This window comes from Brienomyrus brachyistius, chromosome 10 (assembly GCF_023856365.1).
Source record: "Brienomyrus brachyistius isolate T26 chromosome 10, BBRACH_0.4, whole genome shotgun sequence".
Taxonomy (NCBI): Eukaryota; Metazoa; Chordata; class Actinopteri; order Osteoglossiformes; family Mormyridae; genus Brienomyrus; species Brienomyrus brachyistius.
Genome location: NC_064542.1, coordinates 8,219,881 through 8,238,763, shown reverse-complemented (window position 1 = coordinate 8,238,763; position 18,883 = coordinate 8,219,881). Strand labels below are relative to the sequence as shown.

Here is an 18,883-nt window from a genome sequence, read left to right as displayed (position 1 = left end):
AGTGTAAGATAACACCCTGAGAAAATAAAATTTAAAAATAAAAAATAAAAAACACACACAGATTAACTATCAGTGTGCTATGGTGAGAAAAAGACCTTAAACAAGCAAACCAACAGAAAGTCCAAGTTGTGAAAGCACCGGTGAATTAAACATAGCATCTTGCTGCTGCAGAGGGTGGCAAACTGCAAACGGTATCACGCACAAGACCACCAGTGCCGTTTAAAGGGCAAAGCAGGAAAGCAAGCGCTCTGGCTGTGCACGCAGCAAAAGGAAATGACACCGAGTGACACAAACCGATTTTTAAAAGAGGAAACTCTAAAGAACTGGATCGCATTAGTACAGTTTTTCCTAACAAATCTCTGCTAACAGAAAATCAAATCACGGCACATTTAAACAGCAGTACACTTCCCATAAGATATACTGTAAGTCATAAAGAAGTAACAGCCCCCAAGGGTCCTAAACCGCCAATGGTTAAGATACATCATGAACCCCGAAAACCAGTATTCCTCAGAAGAGGCTATAAAAGGAAAAAACAGATAATCCTCATATATAAACCACACTGATACATTTCCCAGCACTCAGGCCAACATACTGAAGTGTATGATACATGTGTAAGCATTCATCATCATGTACACATACAGTGTACACACACACACACACACACACACACACACACACACACACTTTAATTTAAACATTTATTTTACTACATCAACTGCTCTGAATCATTACCTATCAGTATAAATAATTTGTGAATATATTGTGGTTGCAGCCACTTTTGCTACTGATAAATGTATAGAACATTCACGTATAGAACATTTGCCAGGTTTGAAAGGCTGCGATTTCCCAGATGCGCCACCCATTAAAAATCGTTCTATTAAATTTCAAACCAAGGAAATGGCAACAGGAAATAAAATAGTAAGTGAGAGTCTGATATTTACACCTACCAACTGTCTACTTGTAATTTACTATCACCAAAGGTCTCTGTGAAGGAACATCCTATGGAGGGAAAGAGATACTGTAAAGGCTTAGCCTTTGACCACCGCAGAAAAGCCTCCTCAGGCCCATGCAGGTGGATCCTGGGCGTCTGCCCAGGTCTTCTGAGCTTTGCCACTTCCTCCCCAGCAACGTCAAAAAAATATCTGCTTGGCGTCCGAAGGGTTCTGTTCCATTGGACAGTACGGACATTTGAGCCTGCAGAGAGACATTTGACAGCGTGCTGAGAGATTTTTACAAATCACACGTAATTCCATGTTATTGTACAGCAGGGCATAGAATCACTGTTCCTCAGTAAAGACACAGGAGACACTGTTCACATCGCAACATTTAAAACGGCCCAGTGTGGAACCACCAGAGGTGTGGAGAGAGAGAGAGAGAGAGAGAGAGAGAGAGAGAGAGAGAGAGAGAGGGGAGAGGAGAGAGAGAGAGGAGAGAGAGAGAGAGAGAGAGAGAGAGAGGGGAGAGGAGAGAGAGAGAGGAGAGAGAGAGAGAAAATAAAGCCGAAGTCTTACTTCCCAGCATTGGTAAGCTTATTCAAGGCATCTCGAGAGATGACGTGGCCGCAGATGAGTTTCATCGGAGGGTTACTCTCTGAGGTCTGCTGCCTCAGAATGGGACAGGCGAATACAGAATGATACCAACACTTCTTCCCCAAGTCGATCTCAATCTTCAGAAGGAACAAAAAAAAAAAAAAAAAAGAATGGCATCATTACCGGATGGAAAACTGATTGGTAACTCTGAGAGGCCAAAAAGTACTAATACTCTAATACTCTTCCGTAGATCTCAGCTACAAGTAGCATTACCAAAACTAGCAAGCTATCACACAACGCATCCTTAAAACAGACATCTGTCATGCTATCCATACACCAAAAAGCATTTTTCTTCCCACATGCATTAAATTACTTCAGAAAATCCCAAAATCAAGTCACACATAAACAAGAACACGAACAGCGAGTTCATTACCGGCAGCTCGTCTTTGTGTGTCCAAACACCACTGCATTGCCTCTGCTCAATGACCTGTTTAATGTTCATGAGGACCGGCAAGGCCATGCAACCAGATGCAAAGCTAAAAATACAACAGAAACATGACTAATGCAAGACAACTGCAGGATATCAATATTGCCACATGAGGGGATCATGGGCAATGTAGTCCTGTATTACAGTAAGGAGCAGTAAACATACACATCTGCCTAAATACCATGGAGTTGGATTAACTATTTCTAACAATAGGATTCACATACAGAATGTAAAATATAAAACAGCATATTACGCATGTAATAAAATCACTGCATATTAACGCAACAGCAGCTAAACAAACAACGCTTTTGCAGTGTCCCAACCAAATTCCATCACCAGTAAAGAAGCAGTGGAGCACACGACTGGTTCCGCGGCTGAGGGCGCTCTGACCTGACGCTGAGTGGCGACTCCACCGACAGGCCCAGCAGGGCACAAGCATCCCTGGTGAAGATGTTGCAGATCTCAGTCCACTGGTTGGTCTCCAATAGGCTGCGGTACGGAGAGTTTTCAATACCATGTCGAAGGTACACCAGGCTGCCCATCAGGATCTGGATATCTGAGAGGCACAACACAAGAATAATAATAATAATAATAATAATAATAATAGCACTTCGTTGATCCCTTGTGGGGACATTCTCTCTTCAGCTTATCCATCTTGCTTTCCATGACACACAGACACATGTAGGTGAGAGCAAGCTTGGCAGTGAAGGGCAGTGCAGGGCAGCCACCTGCAGCGGCGCCCATGGAGCTGGGGGTTAAGGGCCTTGATCCAGGGCCCACGAGCGTGTGACTATTCTGCCGAGGCCCGGTCCGAACTGGCGACCTTCGGATCACGGGCATAGAGGCTTAGTCTGCACCAGATCCCATCCACATACCAGACCATAGCAGAGGTCCTTGTTCATGACTACAAAACTGCACTGTTATAACAATACAAGTAACTGTAACAAGGTAAGGCACTGCAACAGAATGAGACACCCATGCAGTTTATGCCAGGAGTTCTCAAAGTCTGGACTGCGGACCGAACTGCAAGTTAATCCGAACCCATTCGAATTGTGCACCCTATGAATCAATTTGTTTAATGTGAAAAAGGCTTCCTATTTTTGTTATATATATATGGATGTCTATACCGAAGGTTACTGTTAATTTATTAAAGTTCCTGAAATGCTGTTTTGTTATTGAAAAACGTTCCAGACCTCTGACTTTGATTCAGACATTTAACCAAAAAGTCTGAGAACTCCTGGTTTACTCATACTGCGCAGCTCACCCCTCTGGTGCTGCGAGGCGAAGGGCTGGAAATGGCGTGCATACTGCAGCACCTCCTGCTGGTTGGCCATGCCCCCATTCAGCAGGCTAATGAAGTACAGGCGGTGCAGCTTGAACTCCAGCGTGCTGTTCAGATCCAGGAGCCGCTGACGGTTCGCCACGGCCCACCTGCAAACCACGCAGACACATGAGTGCTCGAACTTCACCGCAGAGCCAGCTCCTTCCTATGCAGCGACAGAGCAGGAAAATGAACATACTCCAAAGCTGGTCTGAGGTCCTGCATTCTCAAAGCCTCTAAAATGCGATTCAGCTCCAGGAATGGCTGCTTCAGGCTCATGTCAATCACAACTCCTGATTCCTGTCAGGCAAATTACAAATTTCATGTAACGCTACACAGTAGAATTGAAGAAAAAAATTCTCTAACAATTTGACATCTTCTTAGCATGCAACACAACAGCACTTCTGTATATTTCATTAATTAAAAATAAATATCCATCATCAGGTAAAGGTGACACAGTGGATGGCAATGTCGCACAGCCAGAGTTTGCGGATCAATGTGCAAGCCAGATTGAATAAATTCAACTGTTCCAATTTCCCTGACGCAGACACTAAAGCCTAGGATAGCCTGTGCATTAATCCACCCCTGGCTTCAGGCAAACCAGACTGGGATAAGCAGTTAGTAAATGGATAAATGGATGGATGATAATTGGGTTTTGCGCCCTTTTTTGTAACAAAGAGCACCATCTAGTGGGGCCAAAGTATATAGCAAATGGTTCATGAGGCATAATTTTGTCCATCACGAGTGAATCAACATTTCTCTGAGCTCATTACAGAATTCCAAGATAAAGAAGCCCAGAAATGTCCCCTGGTGATGTCAGAGGGTGAAAGTTTTCTGTGCAAAGGGCCTGAAACACATTCACTAGACATCCAAGACATTTGGCGATTAAAAAAATAAAATAAAAAAAAAAGACAACATACCTGACAGAGGTCTTCCGCCACACTCAGCATTCCTTGTCGATACAGATGCTCCACAATGGTTTCACTCAAATACTTTTGCCTCTCTGGGGAGTCCCACACTGTCTCAGCCACAACCGCACTGACCTCAGCGTCGAAATTCTGAAAAGAAATAGAACATACGCATGCACATATTTCCAAAAGGTCTCAGCAAATGGACACAGCTCTGAGCGTGAGGGTGGTGAGGAGCCAAGGTGTTTTGGGAGTGCCTACCCTGTCGATGGCCTTTCCCACTTTGGACACGCTGCCATGGATATCCTTATGCCGTGCAGCAAGCATTTGCACTGTGTCTTTGATGTTTCTGCAGCACTGGGCCATTGACTGGGAGAAGACTGACAAGTCGGCATCCTGGACCCCTGCATGGCGACACTGAACATGAGCACTGCCACCCTAGACCAACTGTCCAGTGTGACCAGCTGTCCACAGATATCATGCATCACTGTTTAGTAGTGATGGACAAAATGACACTTCATGAACCAGTTAGCGTATTTTTTTTTACCCCACTAGTTACTCCCTGTTCACTTTGTCCATTGCTACTGTATAGTAACCCCCCCCCCCATCAAATTAAAATGAACAAATAAAACAATAATGGCAAGCTGTAACAGTTCACTTTTATTTCCCCATGGCAGTTGTACATATGAAGGTCCCACAAAGAAAAACAAACTTGTAAATTAATATTTGCATTATTTACATGAGGGCATGACGACAGTTATAAAGAAAGCATTTGGCCTATATAAGATTGTATCAATAGATCTCATTTTAAATATTTTTAAAGTGTGATACACTAAAAAATGCTAAAGAAAAGGCAGGAAACAATCTTATCCACAAAGGGCCGGTGTGTATGCAGGTTTTTGGGGTAACCTTTAGGTCAGCTTTTCAAATACAGGTGTGAGGACTCCTCAGCCAGTCAGTCCTATAATTAGTAATCTAATTAGGGAGTCCCAGTGAAAACCTGCACACACTGCGGCCCTTTGCGGATAAGACTGACCACCCCTGATGTAAAGGCTGCCAATTCCAAAGAGATGCTACTTGCACATGCCTTACCGAATGCGACCAGCTGGCCTCGCAGTTCACAGACGTAGCGCAGCAGTTCATCCAGCCGCTCCTCTGACATGTGGCCATACATGACAAACCGGTGGAGCACCTTCTCCAACTCCCGCTCTACACAGGCACACTGCTCCATTGTTGGGAAGCACAGACACCACCTCTGCCACGCACCAGGAAGGAAGGACTAGTTAGGCTGGCAATGTGCTAGTTACCTCAAGAAGTAACAAGGCATTACTCAGTATATCACGCTTAATGACAATGTGATGACAATAACCTTATATGCATACACACAATAAAACTGGATTTTTTTCTCCTTCTTCCAGAACAACTGGCCTTTTTTCCTACAGTATGCTAGTTTGCTTGTCAAGAAAAGTTCACCAAGAAATCCCAGGTGATCAGCAGGGATGACTGAAAATCATAACATCTATATGATTATTTCAATATAACTAACCCAGCAATAAGAGCAAAACAGCATTAGCAAAATATGGGGAAAAGGTGAAGGTTGAATGATTGTGACTGTAAATTAGTGGAGCCAGACAACTAGACTATACTATACTACTATTCTGATTCGGAATATTTAAAGCAAACTTTCTAAATAGACTAAATTAAATTAAACTGAATTGACACTTAAATAAAAACACTTGAGTAAAATCTTATTTTTAGATAATACAAGCAAGTGGTGAGGGTTAACTTACACGTTTATCATATTTTATAAGCTGTGTGGCTTACGAAGGAATATATAATTATTGAATATATTTCATCAAATGTTAGCACAAAGCAATGGCCAAAAATGCATTTCACGTTCTATTCAGTCAAAGTTATCCCACGTTAAGCCATTTTAGCCAGATACTTCGGCATTATTTATTTCTACCACCACGGCATAGTATATTCACATTTCACTAATTGAACTATCCAGTTACAGTTAGGCAAAGGCATGACAGTTGCCTGCCAAACAACAGACTAACAAACTGCTTTAGATAGGCACGATTAACGAAAGGAGAATGAAAACAACAAGCAACTTAGGACAGACGGCTATACTGTCGACCAAATATCTAAATATGAACTCAAAGGCAAAACATCTAAGCAGTATATTTAACAGTAATGAGTATTAGCTACTACTAGTGATGCTCCGGATAGAACTACCTGAAGTCTGACAGCGCGCCTGGTAGCAGCCTATCCAAACAGCCGAGGCTAGCAGGCGAGTAACGTCAGTAAATGAGATATATTTAGTCTAAACTTCTAGTCACACGACTAACCGTGTAGAATGGTTACACGTCACGCATCTTTACTGAACAAAAGGGATTTTCCTGAAATAACACATCAATTGCAAGGCCAAAATGCCATTTACCTGCAGTTACAGTGCTCGTTTACTGGCTCTTTAACTTTACTTCCGGTGGAAATAAGCAGGAGCGACGGGAAAACAGAAGACAAAGTGCGCATGCCCACTATCCCGGAAATGACAACTTACGCGAAGGCTCGTGGTCAGAGTTGCGTGGTCTAGTTTACAAACACGGGTTGTAGGTTGGAGGTGGGGGAAAAAACGCAAGAGGAGCCTAGAAAGGGCACATTCCAAGTTGTAGATCTGTTACAGTCTGTTGTCATGCTCTAAAATGATAAAAGTACTGTAGGCGTTTGTAACGGGGAAGCGAACCTGCAGTTTTGATAGCTCCAGGTTTAACACTAGATTTACCGAGTTTTTATTCTCTGCTGAGAGTCCCAAGGTGTTTGTCACCCCTGCTGTGATTTTCGCAGGTCTTCAGCCCCATCCTCCTCCTGCTTTTGTTGTGCAAACACACCCATTACCTGTGAGGCCTGGCGCATTTGCATTTTTTACTCAGAGTAGCTCAAATCCAAGGCAGGCTAAACCTCTGTGTGTGACATGGAAACCTTCACAAAAGTCTGCCATATCTATACCAAATATCCCACACGCTGACTGACCTGCAAATATGAAAGACGCACATTCACAAAATATATGGAAACACAAGTCTGTGTTATTTATAAAACAAATTGAGTGAAAATAGAATGAAAAGTTGCTAATAGAATGAAATGAATAAAATGAAAACATGCTAACACTTCAGTCTCCAATGCATGTTTGTATATAAATGTCATAAGCTGAGTGAAGTCATGGTCCATGGTTTTTGACATGCTCATACACATACAGAATAAAATGTCATTTCATTTTCATTGGCCATCACTGAATTATAACACCAAAAGTGAATTTTGATTTGTGTGATCTCTCCAGCTTTGCATGTTTGGCTGTTCATGTAAAAATTGATGTATCCGTGCCTCAGTTCCAGGTTCATCTCTTCGTCATCTTTCTGCCTTTTGTCTCAGTGGTTACTGTCCCACACAGTCTGTCTATCTTTCAAAGTCTGTGTTTGCAGCGTTTGAAAACCCAGTGACCATCATCCCTGTATTTGGCAATGGAGTTCCTTGGCTAGAAGAATCGGAAACAATCTTCTTTTTCCTTTCCACCCTGTAGATGCTTTGTACAGAACGTAGGCATTCACCGCCACCAAGTCCAGCATGTTGTAAAACACAGCTACTGGCCACTTGCTTGTTGCTGCTCGTACTGAATACATGCGCGCCATTCTAAACACTGACGTGGAGAATTCCTCTCCCTGTGCATTGTCCTTTGCCAATGGAGGAAGTTCACGGCAAACGTTATTCACCATGCCCAGTAAAGTGAAGCAGTCTGTGTGACAGTGACAGTGAGGTGAAGAAATTGTCCATTGTGACATTTCTCCCGTCATCCAGAAATGACTCCATCAGACTCATGACCACGTTCTCTGCCAGCCTTCACCAAGAACTGTGCTGAAAGTTTCACTCCAGGAGAACACATGAACATAGATGTACAGCTGTTCTCGACCAAGGTTCATTGTCCATGCAGTATATTTACATTTACATTTACAGGATTTGGCAGACGCCCTTAGCCAGAGCGACTTACATAAGTGCTTTGAGACTCTGCAATGAATTTCCGATGCTAGCTCAATAAGGACCCCAGCTACGAATACTATCTCTGAGAACGCCATTGAGTAGTGCAGAATTTTTATTTTATTTTATTTTTTTAAAACACACACCAGAAAAAGAGTCGAGTAAGAATATAGAAGTTCTACGTCAGGTATTTCTGAAAAAGAAAAGTTTTGAGTCGTCGCTTGAAGACATTCAAGGATTCAGCTGTTCGGACATCTAGGGGGAGTTCATTCCATCAATTAGGTGCCAGGACAGAGAAGAGCCGAGATGCGTGTCTTCCTTGTGCCTTGAGGGGAGGTGGGACCAGTCGAGCAGTGCTGGAGGATCGGAGAGATCGTGGTGCAGAGCGGGGTGTGATGAGGTCCTTTAGGTAGGATGGTGCCAGAGAATTTTTGGCTTTGTATGCGAGCATCAGTGTTTTGAATCTGATGCGTGCAGCTACAGGAAGCCAGTGGAGGGAGCGCAGCAAAGGAGTGGTGTGGGAGAACTTGGGAAGGATGAAAACAAGACGAGCAGCTGCATTCTGAATCAGTTGGAGGGGACGGATGGCGCTCAGTGGTAAACCCGCTAGAAGCGAGTTGCAGTAGTCAAGGCGTGAGATGACGAGGGACTGGACGAGTATCTGGGTAGCCTGGGTGGAAAGAAATGGACGTATCCTCCTGATGTTAAAGAGGAGAAACCGACAAGAGCGAGAAAGACTGGTGATATGTGAGGAAAATGACAACCGATCATCTATGGTAACTCCAAGGTTTCTAGCAGAAACCGAAGGACGGATCAGGGAGTTGTCAAAGGAGATCGCAAGGTCCTGGAGGGGGGATGAGTCAGCCGGGATGTAAAGCAACTCAGTTTTACTAGTTTTGAGTTTTAGCTGGTGAGTGGTCATCCAAGATGAGATGTCTGCCAAGCATGTAGAGATCTTAGTGGAGACATGAGTGTCTGAGGGAGGGAAGGAGAGGATGAGTTGAGTGTCATCGGCATAGCAGTGGTAGGAGAAGCCATGTGAGGATATAACTTCGCCAAGAGATTTAGTGTAGAGGGAGAATAGGAGAGGGCCAAGAACCGAGCCCTGAGGGACACCGGTGGAAAGACAACGTGGAGTAGATGTGGATCCATTCCATGTCACTTGGTATATCGCATCCAAGCCGGACAAATTTGGGATCAAGTTCTGGATGGCCACGGATTTGGAGACCAAATACGTCTGCAACGTGTCCCCTAACTTGGGAAAGGACCCCAGTCACCAGAAAAGGGAGAGGCTGGCAGAGAACATGGTCATGAGTCTGATGGAGCCATTTCTGGATGACGGGAGAAATGTCACAACGGACAATTTCTTCACCTCACTGGCACTGTCACACAGACTGCTTCAGCGCAAAACAACACTACTGAGCACAGGGAATAAAGTTTGGTATGAACTTCCTCCAATTTCAAAGGACACTGCACAGCAAGAGGAATTCTCCGCGTCAGTGCTTAGAAGTGGCAGTGTCTCCTTGACAATTTATGCACCTAAAAAAACAAGATTGTGTGTGTTCTGAGTTCCTTGGACCAAGATGTGGCGATCTGTGAAGGCAGAAAGAGGAAACCCAACACGATAACAGACTATAACCACATGAAGGTATGTGAATGTGTGTATAATTTTACATCAGTGCTACAATGTTTTCTGATATGTACTATACAGGCCTATATAGAAAGAAGGTAGAAAAAAAGCAAATACACTCATGACTCTCTCTCTCTCTGCTGTTATAGTGTGGTGTAAATGTGTTGGACCAAATGGCGCACATGTATTCCGTAAGAGCAGCAACATGCAGGTGGCCAGTAGCTGTATTTTACAACATGCTGGACCTGGTGGTGGCAAATTCCTACGTTCTGTACAAGGCATGTACAGGGTGGGAAGGCAAAAGAAGATTATTTTTGAGTCATCTAGCCAAGGAACTCCATTGCCAATTTATGCCACAAAAGGCTATGGGGACAGAGGAAGGCTGCTGCTGTGCCAGGACTTGTATGGACAACTCAGTGTCAGGTACAGGAGAACTGCAACAGAAACCGCAGCAGGTTTACCAGTGCAAAGTGTTACAAATTCACTTGCGCCAAATGCAGGGATGATGGTCACTGGGTCTGCAAACACTGCAAAGTTTGAAACACTCAATTTTTTTTATAAATAAAACAGACTTGTGCTTCCATATATTTTGTGAATGTGTGTCTTTCATATTTGCAGGTCAGTCAGCATGTGGGATATTTGGTATAGATATGGCAGACTTTTGTGAAGGTTTCCATGTCACACACAGAGGTTTAGCCTGCCTTGGATTTTAGCTGCTCTGAGTAAAAAAATGCAAATGTGCCAGGCCTCACAGGTAATGGGTGTGTTTGCACAACAAAAGCAGGAGGACAATGGCCCAAGAAACTCTCAGCAGGGATGCTAGTAGGTGTTAGGCCCAGGGAATTTACGCAAATTTGCGTAGATTTGGCAGTTCTAGTGTTAACTGTATGTATGAAGACGTGGGAAAGTCACTGAAAATCTTTAAATTCGAATATATAAGATATGTAAGCTGTACAGCCACTGAGTCAAATACACTGTGGCTGGACATCGATATGCTTAAAAGTTTTTGCTAAACGTATTATGTTTATTTCATATCAGACAACAAAGGTCTACATGAAAAACCATACAAAACAAAAATAAGTAAAAAAACATACAGCTATACAACCCACATTTAAAACCATACAAGCATTTTTTTCAATATTTCCAATAACGAGAGAAATCGCGTGTATCAATTAATGAGGGATCAAAGGGATCGTACATTTAACCAATGAGCAAGAGGCACTATAAGCAATTTTACCGATATCCCGAGGGACAGAAAAAGGTATACGCAAGTGCAGTTTCAGTGAGATAACTGCAATCAAATTCGTCTAATAGCAAGTTGGATTTTTTGATGCTAAATATTACAAATATTTGTATAAGAAGTATAACAAAAGTACAGTACAGCTGTTATCCCGTATAAGTTATGCTATACTCCACGTTGACATTTTTGTGAATAAATATTCTTATTCCAGGAAACATCCTGCCTCAGGGTCAGGCTGAACATAGTTGTCGCATGAATCTACTCTTTCTTTACAAACCATTTACATTTAACGTTAGATGATTAAAAACGTGAAAATTACACCTAATATATTTAACTTTCTACCCGTGAAACACTGGATGTCAGGGATAAGCGGGTAGAAGATGGAAGGAAGCTTCATGACAGTGTCTTATGTTTATAAATGTTTTCAAGGCATTTGGTTGGCTTGTATTCACTTTATAAATGCATATTGTTGTAGAGTATTGCATCTGCCTGTGGTGTTATACAGAATTGCTACCGGTGTTGCTTTTTTGCATAGACATTGGGTGGCGCTATAATTTAGACCCGAACACGTGAGCTGCGTTGGGGTTTTTCTCTGCTGCCTAATGAAGGCGCCGTCGATCCCCAGCAGCAGGACTAGCTTCCCCCCCCCCTTCTTCATGCGGACGGCAGATAGAGTAGCCGGTTAGCTGCTTATTAATGGAGTCAGCATGATCGAGGCTATGCTACGCACGCTTTCCAATAAAGAGCTGGCTAGTTAGGGGGGTCGAGCAGAACGCATGACTTACAATGACATTACTGCAAACCAAACAGTCTGACTCGGTGCTACTCTCGTGTGATTCTCATTAGCTGTAAGTAACCCCTTTTGTTTGGTAATATTTATGCATTGTGATTTTAGTGTACGACAGGCTTTATTTTCGTTATGATCAAATAGAATGATGTGGGTTTAGTAACCCGTTAGCTGCAGAGCTCGGAAGATGTAGCTTAAATGAAGTTGTTTACTTGGGTGTGTCAGACGTGGATAACATGGTTGACAATAACGTTCATACCCAAGTGTATTGTTAAGATGTTAAATATGGCCCAGAATTACTTGACAATGGATGTAACAAACGGAGACGTGCTAGTTATATGCACCATGAAATATGCAAATATTGAAACTATGAAATGTATCCATACCCACGTTTTTTGTATTTTTGTCTTTTGATTATTTGCTACATTAAATTGCTATATAAACAAAATAAATCGTATTTATATATTTCTAATACCGTTTTGGAGGCTTCATGAAAGCTTTAACTGTTTAAAATGCCTAACCACTTCACAGGGTAAAATTTATGAAAGAAAACCAACAACACTGAAATATCACTGCTCTACCCCAAACTGAGGTTTAAGCTTATGTATGTGCAGTTTCTGTATGTATATGTATGTATGTATGTATGTATATATATATATATATATATATATATATATATATATATATATATATATATATATATATATATATATATATTCTGCCTATTTCCTTGGCAGACTCATTGTATTACTTCTATTGACTGGCTCTTCTAACGATGAGTGGTCAGCGAGTGGATGCCAAAGTGGTCATGCTGGGTAAGGAGTATGTTGGGAAAACAAGTCTAGTGGAAAGGTTTGCACACAACCGATTCTTCTTTGGCCCATATCAAAATGTGAGTACGGTTTGCTTGTCCTTGGTATTACATGTCTATCTATGCTGCAGTGATGTAAAATCTAATTTACTTTTGAAGATGGATGGATGTTTTTGCGCTTAGTTTAAAAAGTGTTTCATGGTGCTAAATAATGAAGTGTATTTTTAAAAAATATAGAAATCATTACAGAACAGATGGTGACTTCTACAAAACAGGCAAGAAGCATCCCTGAGCGGGAAAAATCAACATTCTATGATAAAAGTGGTTGGACTGAATAAGAAGTGATTCAGACAGATTTGATTGCATTTGTGAAAGAAGAATCGATCATAAAAAGAAACAAATGTTTAAACTTACTAGAATCTAAAATTTTAATTTAGTGATCAGTGTTGACACACCACAGTACACAATAACAAAATGTGTCCTCTGCATTTAACCCATATGTGACATCGTGACATAGCAGGGGGCAGCTAATTCAGCGCCCGGGGAGCAGTCCTTGGGGGGCGGTACCTTACTCAGGGTACCTCAGTGGTACCTTGCTGGTCGGGGATTCGAACCTGCAATTTTTCAATTACAAGTGCGCTTCCCTAACACTTAGGTCACCACTGCTCACCACTTATCACCATAACGTCATAGGAAACTAATTGGTTCCTGAAAAACTAATATTATACAGTAGAGAACCTTGGTCCAAGGAGCAGGTAGTCCAAGGAACACAGCTGTGTTCATCACATATGTTGTCACGGTTGTTTGAGAAGTGCAGGGCCAAAGTTTCCTGTTTTTTTTTTCTTCATGTGCTTGATGCAGAAAAACAGCCTCATGGGGAATTTGGAGTGTTATTTAAAGTCAGTGAAAGTTGTGTGAACTTTACGTGCCCATATAGTAGGCATGTATAACATTCTACGTGAAGTTTTTTTTTTTTTTTCATCTGTTTAACACTTTTTTCTAACTGTTGTTACCTCTCCATGTGCTTCAGCATGCGTGTGAAGTAATCAGTATATCTAGGGCCACTTTATGAACATGAAAAATGTATATGTTTGCCAACAGACTATTGGAGCAGCATTTGTTGCCAAACAGATTCAGATGGGAGACAAAATATTGACTCTTGGAATCTGGGTAAGACTCGTTGTAAGATTTTTTTTTGTAAGCTGGTTTCACTAAAAAAAAAACATACATTGGCCAAAATATCAGCCAATATTAAGGTTCCACAGATACAGCCTTGTGCTGTGACCCCTAAACATGCCATCTTCATGGGCCTTTATCTCATGGAGAACCTGATTGGATGAAGAGAGAGTGTGTCTATGGGGGTGAATCACTCTTTTACTCTTTCGTTAAATAGAATAGACTGCACTTCATTTTTTTTTTGTGAGAACGTATTTCCTTATTTTAAGGTAAGGTTTGAATATGGTAAATCGTCAATCATATCAGTCAGTAAATTTTATTAATTGGTAGGAACCTAATTCTGCCTTGGAGTTTTAGTGAAAGAAACCTTTGGATGTCACTGGCGTCTGAAAATACGTGATGGCTATATACCACTGAAAATACGTGATGGCTATATACCACTGAAAATACATGATGGCTATATACCACTGAAAATACATGATGGCTATATACCACTGAAAATACGTGATGGCTATATACCACTGAAAATACGTGATGGCTGTATACCACTGAAAATATGTGATGGCTGTATACCACTGAAAATACGTGATGGCTGTATACCACTGAAAATACGTGATGGCTGTATACCACTGAAAATATGTGATGGCTGTATACCACTGAAAATACGTGATGGCTGTATACCACTGAAAATACGTGATGGCTGTATACCACTGAAAATACGTGATGGCTATATACCACTGAAAATACGTGATGGCTATATACCACTGAAAATACGTGATGGCTGTATACCACTGAAAATACGTGATGGCTGTATACCACTGAAAATACGTGATGGCTATGTACCACCTCTATTTTTTGGTGAGGCTGAGTGTTTCAGTGATCTTGCTGTAATCGACTTGTGCTAACCCCTTCTTCTTATGCTTACCCCAGGACACAGCTGGATCAGAACGTTACGAAGCCATGAGTAGAATTTATTACCGGGGAGCTAAAGCCGCCATTGTATGTTACGGTAAATATTAGACCCTTTCAACAATTTTACTCATCAGATTTCAGCCATACATTTACACATGCAGAATCTTTCAAGGTCCATTGGTCAAAAGTATTGATAAATACTCATTGAATACAGAATTCTTTGATAATTAAATTTCTTTGTTCAAATCCCCAGTTACTGACCTGCTAGTAAGGATTCCTGACAGGTTTGATTGGATGTAGTTTATCTAGGGCATTTGTCAGTCTGACGTCTTCATGTATAAACTAGAAAGATATTCACCAAGAAAACTGTCTTTTATTTCAGCTGGTTTGGTTATTTGCACAGCAGCCCTGTTATACTTAGTTAGGCTTCATAGCTCCAAGAATTGAGAACACTGGCAGAAAGATTTCTGGCTTCAGTGTAACTACATTGTAGGCCTACTTAGCTCAGCAATATTGTAAACACCTCACTGTTTAGCTTTGAATGCACTGTAATCTATAAAGCTCTCTTCCAGATTTGACTGACAGAAGTAGTTTTTTACGTGTGAAGTTTTGGGTGGAGGAGCTACAAAAGTGTGAAGAGGTAAGTTTGTTTTCTGCGAAACATCTTTATATGGCTTTCTGTGCTATCTGACTGGCCAGATGATCCATGCTTTGATGAATACCATGAACGTGAAGCATAGCGTTCCATCCGATAATATTGTCGATAGATAAATGGTTGTATAATGTTTAAAAATAGGTATTATTTTGTGTTCTCTTGATTTAAGCACTGCAAGATCTACCTGTGCGGAACAAAAAGTGACCTCATTGAGACAGACCGCACCATGCGACAAATGGACTACCATGATGTACAGGATTATGCCGAAGGTCTGAACAGAACACCGCAATTTCACTATTGCCTTCAAGGAGCATTACTGCGAACATTACTGCCAACATTACTGTAAACATTACTGCGAGCATTACTGTAAACATTACTGCGAGCAACATTACTATAAACATTAATCCGAAAATCCTTGTGTAGTTAAAAATAAAATAAAATTTAAAAAAAGGATGGATCAGTCAAATACGCCAAGTAAATAGGATGAACCACTGGTAGGGTTGTTTTTAGATACACTGGCACCATTACAAGCAAGTGATACCACTGTGGTGCACTAAGGATTTCTACCGTTCCATTCCTTGAAATACCATCTGCCTCCTGCCCTGAGTGATCGCACACCAAACTAGTTCTGTATTTGTTTAATAGTGAATTAGAAAAAAAAAATGTTGTATATTTTGTATCTTTCAAGGGATTTTTTCTATTTTTCTGACTGTTGATTGCTGAATGTACTTACTGTCATGCTGCAGGAAAAACAATTTCTCCAGGGATACATGACGTATACACACCCTGTCTATTCATTGTTGAAAATGAGTTCTCTTCCTCTCTGCAGAAATTAGGGCTGAGCTGTTTGAGACATCCAGTAAAACCGGGAAAAATGTCGGTGGGTAAAATATTACCTTTCCAGTGCATGATTCCTGTCAATGTGCTAAATACAGGTTTTAATAATGGCTTTATTTCCGTTTGTGCTGTAACATGATACATTTTTAGGGCACCTGTAATGAGTGACAGTTTTTTGTAAGAACTCGCACCGTGTCAAAGGCTCCTTGATGCCTTTTTTACAGATGAACTCTTTCAGAAAGTAGCAGAAGACATCTTTAACAGCACCACCTTCCAGCTCATGACAGGTGAGCGCTCCATCATTTCTTCTTCTGTTGGGGCCTGTCTACGGTTTCATATGCTTTTTAATTGGGCTCTTTTTAATTGTTCATTGATGTGAAACTTACTGCATATCGAATGTTTCCGGTCAGTAGCAGGAAAAGGCTCCCTTGTGAATGAAAGCCAACTCTTGCTTTTACTTTCTTTTTCAGTGGCTTAAATGCCCTAATTATATAACCTGCTTCTTTTCAGAGGAAAAAGGGGTGGATCTGGGACAGACAAACAACTCCTATTTTTACTCTTGCTGCCACAATTGACAAGGGGCATTATGCAATTGGAAATGATCATCTAACGTAGGATTCTGGGAAGAAAAAAAGAGGTTTTGGCGCTTTGTGCTCAGAGGCCAATTGAATAGAAGCTACACAGCAACCAATCACTGACTCTGCTGAGAGACTCTTGACCTGAAACCTGGAACGGTTACAAGTCTTCATCTCAGTGATATTACTGCTTATATTATCTTCTCTTCTATCTGATTATCTTACGCCATTTTCATTGCTTGATTTTTCTTTTGTTTTTTCATTCACCGTCCGTTTCGGAATGTCGAAGCTGAATGCTTCATGGTTAAAAATGCTTTTTCAAATATCTGGAATTTTTTCCAAGAACTGGTTTGTAGTTTGTTGTTTTTATAAACGTGCATCTCGTCTCCACTCCTGTATGCTGTTTTCATGGGCAGGATACAGAGGTGGACTGGCAGTGGAATTTGCATGTTCTCCCTGTGCTGTGCCCTGCGATGGGTTGGCCCCCCATCCTGGATTCTTTCCTGCCTTGTGCCCAAAGGCTCCGGACCCCTACCCTCCTGAATAGGACAAACAGTTACAGAAACTGGATGGATGGCTACCGAGGCATAGTTGTGGCTGGAGGGGCTCCTGCAGGAGGGGTTAGAGGTCATCACTCAGGGTCTCCAGCTGTGAATAATGACTGAATCATCCCAGTGAGGCTCCTCCACAGGCTCGCCTTCCTACGACAGTGGGCGTCTTACAAGCATCGGCGTTATGATCATCTGTTTATGCTATTTTATGTCTTTAGTGTTCTTAATGGAAGTAAATTAAAGTGATCTGCTTGGACTGAAAGTGCACTGATACAACATGTGTTTACTGTTAGGTGCAGAAGAACTTTTGAAGTTTCCTGAATGTTTCACGGCAATGTTTACAGCTTTCTAACATATGTGATAGTTATTTAAGATAAGCTGAGTGTTTACACTCGGGTTATGCGTGAGCTGAGAACTGGATTGGAGTTTCATTGTAGCATTACTGACAAATGTGTCAGTCTTATATTTATGGCCTAAATAGAAAAAAATGTCTGAATCAGGTGAGAATACACTAACATGCTAGTTCTGCATCTCTCTTTGAACCACTACCAACCTAAGAAAGAACTTTAAATTGCCTTCATTATCGTGACATGATTAATCTCAAATGCATTGCCACCCTTTAAGGTTGCAGTTGAATAGGCTTCACAGTAGCAATTTGATAGAAGTGACCTAATGTCATTGTTCTCAATAAACCTTGATATAGTTTCTTTAATTTTCAGAGCACATCAAGTATTCATTTGATGTGTATTAAAACAATGTATTAGTATTTGAATGTTGGTATCAAACTGTTTACATGTTTTATATGTATGCCTATTAAAATGCTAAGACGAAAAGCTAAGATCAATGATAGCAGGCAGCGTGCAAGCTGATTTGGGGGTGAAGACTGCAGCATCGATCCACATACCCTCAAGGTGTTCACCGTGTTCACCATTGTTACCATATCGCTGTGCACAATATTATATTTTACAACTTGACAATGTCAAATATTTAGTTTCACTCTGTGAAGCACACAATGGCCAGAACTGTTCTAAGGTTGGGTGGTGGTGTGAATACCTAATTCAATATTGAATAAAATGGATTAATTTAAAGGTTTCCTTTTTATTATTATTTTAAAACACAATTCTCATATGGAATTTTTTTTCCAGTGTGATGCAATATGGTGACCTATTGACTACATTGATAGATCAATTGGAGTTTTAGTGAAATAAACCTTTGGATGTCACTAGCGTCTGAAAATACATGATGGCTATATACCACTGAAAATGGGTACATAGCCTATTGATAGCAGGTAGCAGGGTGATTAAGAACAGTAACGATTCAGCTTATCACCCATGTGAAACAGTAAATCGGGATGGCCACAGTTAAAAACGTTTGGTTAGGCAGCCAAGAAATAATATGAAATACGGTTAAAATAACTGACATAAAAAGGTTGAAA

The 18,883-nt window shown here is 41.2% G+C and overlaps 2 protein-coding genes across 5 annotated transcripts; one reads left to right on the top strand and one right to left on the bottom strand.

The window, feature by feature from the left end:
* Positions 1-840: 840 nt before the first annotated feature.
* On the bottom strand, positions 841-6,791 carry rmnd5b (required for meiotic nuclear division 5 homolog B). 3 transcript variants are annotated; one of them, XM_049027440.1, is made up of 10 exons: positions 6,689-6,791; positions 5,338-5,500; positions 4,507-4,649; positions 4,258-4,395; positions 3,537-3,637; positions 3,281-3,447; positions 2,407-2,572; positions 1,963-2,065; positions 1,512-1,666; positions 841-1,194 (listed from the first exon to the last, which is right to left on the bottom strand). In XM_049027440.1, exons 2-10 carry the CDS (start codon positions 5,474-5,476, stop codon positions 1,131-1,133), a joined length of 1,176 nt encoding a protein of 391 aa, XP_048883397.1. In that variant the 5' UTR covers positions 5,477-5,500; positions 6,689-6,791; the 3' UTR covers positions 841-1,130. The 3 variants fall into 3 exon arrangements, with proteins under 3 accessions (XP_048883397.1, XP_048883396.1, XP_048883398.1); XM_049027439.1 differs by lacking the exon at positions 6,689-6,791 and adding an exon at positions 6,484-6,652; XM_049027441.1 differs by lacking the exons at positions 841-1,194; positions 6,689-6,791 and adding exons at positions 1,201-1,428; positions 6,484-6,653 and having other exon boundaries at positions 1,487-1,666.
* A 4,940-nt stretch (positions 6,792-11,731) lies between these two features.
* Positions 11,732-18,536, top strand: LOC125751097 (ras-related protein Rab-24-like). 2 transcript variants are annotated; one of them, XM_049029637.1, is made up of 9 exons: positions 11,732-11,992; positions 12,669-12,823; positions 13,844-13,912; positions 14,849-14,927; positions 15,403-15,470; positions 15,655-15,754; positions 16,315-16,365; positions 16,547-16,609; positions 17,314-18,536. In XM_049029637.1, the coding sequence occupies exons 2-9, from the start codon at positions 12,707-12,709 to the stop codon at positions 17,442-17,444; spliced, it is 678 nt and encodes a 225-aa protein (XP_048885594.1). In that variant the 5' UTR covers positions 11,732-11,992; positions 12,669-12,706; the 3' UTR covers positions 17,445-18,536. The 2 variants fall into 2 exon arrangements, with proteins under 2 accessions (XP_048885594.1, XP_048885595.1); XM_049029638.1 differs by having other exon boundaries at positions 16,833-18,536.
* The last annotated feature ends 347 nt before the right edge of the window (positions 18,537-18,883 follow it).

Bases quoted from the DNA above. Each gene is read 5' to 3' on its own strand.
- rmnd5b (XM_049027440.1), bottom strand. From the start codon at position 5,476: ATGGAGCAGTGTGCCTGTGTAGAGCGGGAGTTGGAGAAGGTGCTCCAC. The intron at 4,650-5,337 runs GTAAGGCATGTG...GTCGCCATGCAG, and splicing joins AGGCCAGCTGGTCGCATTCG to GGGTCCAGGATGCCGACTTG. The intron at 3,638-4,257 runs GTATGTTGTCTT...TTTGCCTGACAG, and splicing joins TGGCGGAAGACCTCTGTCAG to GAATCAGGAGTTGTGATTGA.
- LOC125751097 (XM_049029637.1), top strand. From the start codon at position 12,707: ATGAGTGGTCAGCGAGTGGATGCCAAAGTGGTCATGCTGGGTAAGGAG. The intron at 15,755-16,314 runs GTCTGAACAGAA...TCCTCTCTGCAG, and splicing joins TGTACAGGATTATGCCGAAG to AAATTAGGGCTGAGCTGTTT. The intron at 16,610-17,313 runs GTGAGCGCTCCA...TTTCATGGGCAG, and splicing joins CACCTTCCAGCTCATGACAG to GATACAGAGGTGGACTGGCA.